The sequence below is a fragment of the Branchiostoma floridae genome, chromosome 2, assembly GCF_000003815.2.
Source record: "Branchiostoma floridae strain S238N-H82 chromosome 2, Bfl_VNyyK, whole genome shotgun sequence".
Taxonomy (NCBI): domain Eukaryota; kingdom Metazoa; phylum Chordata; class Leptocardii; order Amphioxiformes; family Branchiostomatidae; genus Branchiostoma; species Branchiostoma floridae.
The window spans coordinates 17,951,542-17,960,359 of NC_049980.1; the positions used below are offsets into that span (position 1 = coordinate 17,951,542).

General features: G+C 37.9%; 2 protein-coding genes across 3 annotated transcripts in view; one reads left to right on the forward strand and one right to left on the reverse strand.

The window, feature by feature from the left end:
* Positions 1 to 1,352: 1,352 nt before the first annotated feature.
* On the reverse strand, positions 1,353 to 7,322 carry LOC118410154 (steroid 5-alpha-reductase DET2-like). Of its 2 annotated transcripts, none has more exons than XM_035811686.1 (10): positions 7,154 to 7,322; positions 5,332 to 5,469; positions 5,065 to 5,154; positions 4,643 to 4,722; positions 4,487 to 4,540; positions 4,143 to 4,235; positions 3,303 to 3,400; positions 3,045 to 3,135; positions 2,632 to 2,721; positions 1,353 to 2,126 (listed from the first exon to the last, which is right to left on the reverse strand). In XM_035811686.1, exons 1-10 carry the CDS (start codon positions 7,160 to 7,162, stop codon positions 2,063 to 2,065), a joined length of 807 nt encoding a protein of 268 aa, XP_035667579.1. In that variant the 5' UTR covers positions 7,163 to 7,322; the 3' UTR covers positions 1,353 to 2,062. The 2 variants fall into 2 exon arrangements, with proteins under 2 accessions (XP_035667579.1, XP_035667578.1); XM_035811685.1 differs by having other exon boundaries at positions 3,288 to 3,400.
* A 112-nt stretch (positions 7,323 to 7,434) lies between these two features.
* LOC118410155 overlaps positions 7,435 to 8,818 on the forward strand; it is a 3,754-nt gene continuing 2,370 nt past the window's right edge. The window contains exon 1 of the mRNA XM_035811687.1: positions 7,435 to 7,670. Coding sequence (XP_035667580.1) covers positions 7,477 to 7,670 — 194 coding nt within the window. The 5' untranslated portion in view covers positions 7,435 to 7,476. The remainder of the gene's footprint in view (positions 7,671 to 8,818) is intronic.

An 8,818-nucleotide genomic window follows, 5' to 3' on the forward strand; every position in this document is an offset into this window, starting at 1 on the left:
TTGTCAGTGTGGAAGATTTTAATTTTTGTGTTGTATTGACTGATCAGCTGAAGCAAATGTCCTTTTCGATAGTGGATGAAGTTGTAACCCACAGAAGAATCAACCTTGAGGCTCATCTGTACCAAACCATGCCACCACCTTCTACTGCTGTGTTAACCCCAAATCAAGGAGGTTAAACCTCCTTGCCCAAATTAATCGTGTATTCTCTGATTTACAATGGTGTTGGGTTTGTTTAAGGAAACCCAGTCAGTTTGGTGTAGGGGGCAGCCTTGTGAATAATCTAGTCATTTTTGTTCATAAGGCCATGCAGTCCAACCCAAAGCAGAATGATTTTCATGAACCAGCCCAAGACCATGTTTGTTAAGTGAAAAGTTGACACAGGCCAGAGAGATTGCAATTACCCTTAGGGACACAACGCAATAGACCTTTCAGAGCAATTTGTATGGTGCAGTGCTGACTAGCAATAGCATACATGTAAGTCCATTCATCAGACATGTTATACTAATAGTACAGCAACAGTAGTTTGGCTTTAATCTAAGTTGTGCCTTACTCAGTAGTAGGTATGTATTCCCCTGCAACAAGTATGTTTTCTCCATGCTCCACTTCTGCAGTCTACTATACTTTCTTAAGTGATAGCGTTATATGCTTAACTTTATTGCTCAACAGTTTTATCACTGCTGAACATAGGACGACTGCGTGTTGCTTCTCACCAAGTTATGTGTATGCATATATGTCTTGTATTACTGTTAGCCTGAAGGTTTGTCAGTGTTGGTAGTAGCTAATGCAAAGGAACCAACAACTTTGGAAAACCAATCACTTCAGGCATGTATCCTACCAAACATGTCATCAGCAATGCTTATTGGTAAAACAATCTACCCAGGTCAATATTCTCATAAGTCTCAACATATAAAAATTGTAGTAGCTGTCACTGAGTTCCTTTGTTTTGTTGTGTCATACAATGACATAGTTCAGCTACCAATGATGTGAATGTTGCCACTGATTTACATGTAAAATGATGCCATTTATTTTTACTTCACAAGGGAGAGTTCCTTTTCATTAGTTCACTTGAGTGTTATTGCAAGAGTTGAAGCATGCATTTTTCTGTAAAAGCCCAATAACTTCCATAAGTACCTCATGTATCAAATTTACACTCTTCAAGCAAGTTTTTACACAAAATGTTGTGCAAGAATCAGTATAATGACACTGCAATGCTACATCAGTGTTGCTCCACCATTGTCATATATTTGATACTTCAAGACTTCCTTGTTTCAACTTGAGCTACAGATATTTCTAATTTGTACGTGCTATGATTCAGATCTACTGCTTTTTACTGTTTGGTGCTAATGTGATGGTGCTTAACAGCTTTATCGGTTGTTTTGTATGTTCAGACGTCATTTTCCTGGTGAAAGTAGAGAAATGGCATCACTTTGCATTTCATAGAACATAAACCTTGATACGGACAACACTACTAGACAAAAGGAGTTTGTGCAAGTGTTAACTTGTCAAACAGGGCACACACAAACTTTGTACTCCTGTCAAAAGTTGAGGTCAGTGCAATAATATGTCTCACCAAAATGTAGAAAGGACTGTAAGTATTGTATGTTATGTATACTACTTTTCACTAATACTTCAGCTATTTTTCTCCGATTATGTATGTTTAATATATTTTGAGGCACTTGAAGTAAGGGTGCAGTCCATGTAATTGTGTAATCATGTACAATTAATTTTAATTTTACATGTCATTTTACATCCATGTATTAGTGTTGATAAAGCACAATAGCATATCTTATTAACAATCATGTTGTCAAATCTTCTCATTACTGTGAATGTCTTTTGGAGTAAGTTTTACTTGATGTCTCATAACAGTAGCTTTTCTAAAATCATGTAAAACTAGGCTCTCTCAGCAAGGAAAATAAATTTAAGTACTACTAAGTAACATCACAAAATATTCAAAACCTCTTTATTAAGACAATATGCTAGCTAAGGCTAGTTGAATTTCCCAAGCCAGTACAACTTACAAGAGATTGTATATTGTATGAGAAAGCCTAATAAGATCTACTTGTCAATACACAAAGGGAATTAAAGCCTTCCGTGCTCTGGGGTACTCCATAAACTGTTCACAGTACCTGTTAACGAAAGGAAAAGCCATTTAGTGATGATTACACCAAAGGATACACCTGTGGAACTAGGGCTTGAAAACTGTCAGATGAAGGAGGACACATCAATATCATCTTTCTGGTGTAACAAGTTTTCTGGGATGTCTTGAAACACAACCTTTTATTATATCGGCTCAACAGTATTCTTTATGACACTTTTAAAAGCCTGCTTACCAGAACTCGCTCCTTTCATTGCAAAAGGTACAGCATAAATAAGGGGCCAGTGCATTAACGGTGCACTCAAATTTGTAACACTGCCCCAGTACTGATTTCCCCATTTTGCTGTTGATCTCTTGTATGTTTATTTCTAAAGTTTTTATTTACTTGTGGCAAACAACAAAGATACAAAGATAAGGTTTACAAAGAAACAAAACAGGATGGAAAATACCGCTTGTAACCTTGATAGAAAGGGAGCAGACTGGGACATAGCCTACCATCCAGAAGTTATGGTAACTGCTAAGCAAGTTATACCAACCATTTCCTTGTATGTGCAGCTCTTGGTATGAATGTAGCACATCCAAAAAGCATCCATGCCAGTCCTGACAAAGACCATGTTCCCACAGCCCTACAAATTACAGAATGGTAGAATGAAGGGAAATACTGTACTTTTCAAGAGGAATTTGATACCAATCCTGATCTTATCAAGCCCAAAGTCCTGGTTGATTGGCTACATGTAGGCCTTTATACATGTAATGTACAAATTTATCAAGCATTCAATTGTAAAACTTGAATCACTGAATATAAATCACATTGTACTAAAGTATAAATACCACAGCAATAGCAGCCAATGGAGAAAGACAGTGGAACCATTCAACTTTAGACATTGCATCCCAATTGATCCTGGACACCAAAAAAAGGACTTGAATTGGTAAAGAAAATAATACTTACCAGCCTAACCACTCCACTAATTCCCCAAAATAATTTGGACATGCCACTAGCTCAAAGAGTCCTCCTGAAGGAATGTAGTATCCATTGCTACCTATTCAGCAACAACAGAACAACATTCATTTCAACGTAGCAATCATAACACAACATCAACATCAAAACATGCAGCTTTTGCAATATGCATTGCTAGATATATCTCATCACAATCCATTTGACCATGTAAGATATATGTAGTTTGTGCCATACCCTCTCCATCTGTACCTTTCTGTCTTCGCAGGCTCCTGAGCTTAAAGTCTGCCCACTTGTTAATGATGTACCCCAACACAAATAGTAGGAGACCTATGATGAACCTTGGGTCACTGCATGACAAATAGGAAAAATAAGACATAATGTATTATCAAGTCACAGCACCTCCTACTGTAAAGTAAAATCTGACAAAGAAATACATTTGTATAGAAATGAATTTAATTGAATTAGGCCTAGGAAAAAAAATGTTGTGTTTCCTGTTTCAGTCCTGAAAAAATTAGGGTCGGTAGGTAGGGATTATCTTCTTTTTTTCCTTGTAGTTTTTTTAGGCTGGCCAAAACTCTAATGATACATATTACAATACAGTCGAACAAACTGAAGTGCATGAGGACACTTCTCTTTTAATGTCAAACTTTAAATTTTGTGCACAATAGATACATTTATCCTTCATTAGATAGGACAAGCAGTGTTTTTGCTTCAATAGGAAGCAGGCTGAATAAAAATTCTAACTGGAAACTGTGACTCCTCTGCCCACCCCAAAAAAAAGTCTAGGGTCGGCAGGTTTTTCTAGGGTAGGTAGGGAAACAGGAAACACAACATTTTTTTTCCTAGGCCTTAGTTATCAGCAAAACATGTTTCAAGCAAATACAAATAGTTACTCATTTGTCACAGAAAGTTTATTTTGGTTTCACCCAACCACTCATAGGAGAATGGAAAATTGCTCAAGCCAACAAAAGCCTTGTTGCTAAGATATGCATGTATGAGGAAGCCCCTACAATGATAAACAATGCAGCGCCATGATTTTAATCAACGTTAAAGTTCAGATAACATAAAAATAACATTTCTGATCCTTACTAGTAGTAATTGTCAGGATATTTGGATGAAGACATCCAGTCAGCGCACAAGAAGCTAAAAAGGCAGTTGGGAAACAGACCACCGAGAGTGATCCTGTAAAAAAAGGGAAACAATACAAGTCATTACACAGATTAATGGGAACACAAACAGCACACTCATTCAAGGCAAATCACAGGCTTCCATACATACTAGTAATAATGTAGCATAGAAATGACATGAATCCTATGGTACCATTATGATACATGTACTAGTAGTAAGTCTTTTGGAACCAGACTTTCTGGAAAAAGCACCTTGATGATGCTTACATGTACATATGGAAAATATATAATCATTGTACAAAATACCCCAGTGGGACTTGCGCCTTGCTGTATCTCATGACAAGAGGATGGATGATTCCTCTGAAAAACAAAATGACAATTGTCATACATGTATGGCATTTAATGGAATTTACAAATTAAAAGTTTCCAAAAATTATCAAGTAACTCTGGGAAAAAGTTTACCTGTGAATGTAATGTGCCTGCCACAGGCCCAAGAAAACATAGTTAATGTAATGTCTCTCAGTGCCATACAGGAAGAAAACCTACAAATGGATAAAAGAAAGCTACTGGTTCAGTAAGAAGTGGAAAGTAATCATCATTACATCAGTGTAAAAAGTAACTACAGTACCAATAACAAGATGTAAAAAATGGGTATTTACATCAGCACATGTGCCTTGTTTTCATACAAACATACATTACATTACTTGTGTATGTACATGACTAGCGAGACACTTAGCAATTAGACACTCGGTACTACAATCCTTTAGACATGATGACAGTCAATGATGTACAATCCAGAGCCAAGATAATGGTGCCAAACAAAAAATATGCATCTCTGTCTTCTTGGACACAGCAGAAGTGTAAAGAAAATTGTACACGTGTACCAGCAAGAAAAGCAGCACTCCTGGTGTGGCATCAGACAGTATATGACCCAGTCTCTGGTTAATTGTGACTCCCCAAGATTCATTGTTGCTCTGAAACAAAGATGAGCAGAAAAAGTGTCCATTATCAAATGATTCAAATCCGATTATGTCATACATGTCACACATACGTATATTGAATGACAAATAAAAAGTTGATACACATGTATATGCCATATTATGTTTTCCCCTGTACATCATATCAAGTTTATGTTACGAGTTTCTTCTTACCTGGTCAAATTTTCCATAAGGTGCTGGTTTGGTGAGTTGTACAAGGATAGTGATGACCCCTAGCAGAAATCCGAGGCACACCAGGCCATAGTGCACCCAGAAATGTATAGTATCAACAGCGAAGGTCCAAGGGAGTAACTAGGGGTATCAAAACATTTATGATGATGACCACGCATAATGCCACATGATTTTATACTTGCATAAGAAAATATCGAAACGTACAATGTCTGTAATACTCGGTGGGGACGCAATCCGTAGGGGTGTTATAAACGTGGCTATAATATCAGTAACTAGAGTTCCACGAACACATACCTTTGCCAAATAAACCAGGTTTGTTATGTAGAATGATGTCTGTAGACAAATGCGTTACTCCTTTCATTTTCTTTATAATGATATGCTTGGAGTTGGTTTATAAAATTTCAGCATTGATCATGCAAATTAGATCCCAAGTTACAATTAATTGATATCGAATTGCATACCAAAATCATGATGATCCTTTAATCCATTCTTGACTTATTCTCTTTCAAAGTCTTTAAATACACCTCTTACTCTCTTCCCTCTTTCTCAGTTACATATGTGAAAACTTTGATGAAAGTACTATAATGGAATACAGTGGATTTATGAACTTTTCCTCATCAATTATGCAAATTAGCTGTTAATTTGCATAATAAGTATCACATTATATAAGTCTTCACTTAAGCTATCTACATGCCAAAAATCATGACGATCCGTCAACACGTTCATATTTTCTCATTAATTATGCAAATGAGATCATCATGTGCATGATAAAAATGTATTGACATTTCTCTCTTTCTCAGCTACATATGTGACAAGTTTTAAAGTCCTATCATGGAATGTAGTGAATTTATAAAATATCCTCATTAATTATGCAAATTAGCTGTTGATTTGCATAATTTGTATCTTATTATGCAGGTCTTTACTTACGCTACCTACATACCAAAAAACATGATGATCCGTCAACATGTTCAGATTTTCTCATTAATTATGCAAATGAAGCCATCATTTGCATAATTGATATCTATCGACATTTCTCTCCTTCCCAGCTACATATGTGACAAGTTTGAAAGTCCTATCATGGAATGCAGTGGATTTATAAATTTTCCTCATTAATTATGCAAATTAGCTGTTGATTTGCATAATTAGTATACCATTATGTACGTCATCACTCATTCTATCTACATACCAAAAATCATGACGATCCGTCAACACGTTGTAGAGTTATTCTCGTCCAAAGTTTGAAAGGAAACCGGTGCCTGCAGTTCCAAAAAAGGCGCTAGGGGGCCCAAACTCACAGCACTTACTCTCTGCCTCGAGGGCTATCTACCACTCAAAAATCATGATCACAGCATGTCCAGAACAGGAGATATCAAAAATTGAGGTTCTGCTGCAGTACCTTAGCAAGCCGCTAGGGGGCCCATTATCGAACTTGACCTTCGTTTTCCCGACCCCTACCCACCTACCAAATATTATCGGGATCCATCCAAGACTTCTTGAGTTATGCTGTTAACACACAGACAGACAGACAGACACACAGACACACAGACTCACAAGCCCAAAACATAACCTTAGCCATTCTGGCAAAGGTAAAAAATAGTAATACCTCTTTACGCTGTTTACCATGTTACATTATAAGGCGGCTCATTTTTGCTGTTGCAGCTTACATAGCCTGAATAAATCTCGCTTATAGCAGCCCGCCCAACATCCGCCGGCGGGGCCAGATACTTAGTACAGCCCTGGACAGCAGAGTTTGTGTTACACAGACTACAGCTTACATAACGGTGTAATGTTACAGTGTACTTACTTGGAACATTTCGAAGCTTTCCTGCTGCCTCAAGTGTGAGTTCAGGTCTTGCCAACCTCGAGCTGTCTCAACCTCCTTGGCTTTTTGTTAAGACACTGAAGTCACTGGTTTCATAAACTGTCCGTCCGCGTGGCCAATGTAACAGTGGTGTTCAAGTACCGCCTATCGTTGCATCAACATTCCTTGCGTAAGCTTCAATTTCTTAGTTGGTAAATAAGGTGTGAGGTCAAAGGTTAAAGTTCAAACCTACCAGCTGCCAGAGATCCCGTCTAGCACTACACTTGTGTTCAGTGCCCCACAAGTGACATTTGCAGCTTGGTTTCATGAAAAAAATGTCCCAAACTATGACAACAGCAGAGATAGAGGAATGTGACATCTATATGGACTTTTATCGGTATGACTTTGAGCACGACCAGCGGTTTCAGGACGGGTTTCGCAAGAGTTTGTCAGCAGAAAATACTATTCAGGGCGAGGAATTTCTCAGAGCAAAAGTGTTCTACTTCAACAAGTTTTGCAGGTAATGTCAATGGGTCACCAGGCAGCTAAGCTGTGAATTAAGATGCTTGGGCAAGCTCACTCCCCTGGGCACAAAGTCCCGCGACCGGGGTGCATTACCCTGTACCAACACTACCATGTTAGAATGTAGATGTAGACGTAGATGCATGATGTAGTCTTTAAATGTGGTTTAAATGGTGTGAATAGATAAAATGTAACGCCAAGTTAGGGTTGTCTTTGAGGAAATGTTTTTTATTCATCAGCTGCAGGCAACTTCAGTTGGTGATTATCATGCAGTGGCCCCAACAGCTGTGCAATACACCATCACTGCTAGATCCCTTATATACACATAATCCCACTTAATGAGAGGATTTACTGGATTAACACCACATGGCCCGTCAAACATGTCTAATAAAAGACCCCCCCCCCCCCTTTCTGCTATATGCAATTGTTTTGAGCTTACCTTAAGATAAGTTAAGTGTTCTCAAGACGGAGTCCTTTTTGTGACACCTGTCTATATTGAGAAACTACAACCTTTCCTTTGTGTCAGTGTCAACATTGAGCACAGGAAATATGGTGTATTTGGCTGGGTCTTAAAATCACAGCCTGCATGGTGCTTCAGTTAATCTCATGTTATCTTTAATCTTAATAATATGGTGGATTATGAGTCAGGCCCGTGGATTATCTTCTTGATGAGCCCAGAGCCCTAATGTACTGAACCATTCCCAGCATCTAACTGTATGAGCCATTGGTCATAACTTTACTGTAGGACTCCGAGGACTTTGGAGATTTCACACCTGAAATTTGGAATGTTCCAGGATACAAAGAAAATAGATTTTGGAACATTTGATTACTAGTAATCTCTAAGCAGATTCCATGGTGCCATAAGGTTATAAGTATCAAAGCTGGCCCGGGAGTATAGCCGGCTATTATAAGGGAACCGGGCAAACGGGCACCGGTAAGTTTGATACTATACATTTACGCACCGTGGATCTGGTTGGAGATTAGATTACTAGTAAGATTGTGAATTTTCATAAAGCCAATCACCTTTATATTTTTATATTTCATTTCCTTTTGTAACCTTTGTTTCCATCAAAATCACAATAGTAGTAAGTTACTGTGTATAACACAATTCAAAGAATGTTAATTTTGGCAAATTGTCATTTAGTA

Bases quoted from the DNA above. Each gene is read 5' to 3' on its own strand.
- LOC118410154 (XM_035811685.1), bottom strand. The intron at 4,541-4,642 runs GTAAACTTTTTC...TTTGTTTTTCAG, and splicing joins CAGGCACATTACATTCACAG to AGGAATCATCCATCCTCTTG. The intron at 3,401-4,142 runs GTAAGGATCAGA...TTTGTCATGCAG, and splicing joins TATCCTGACAATTACTACTA to TGACCCAAGGTTCATCATAG.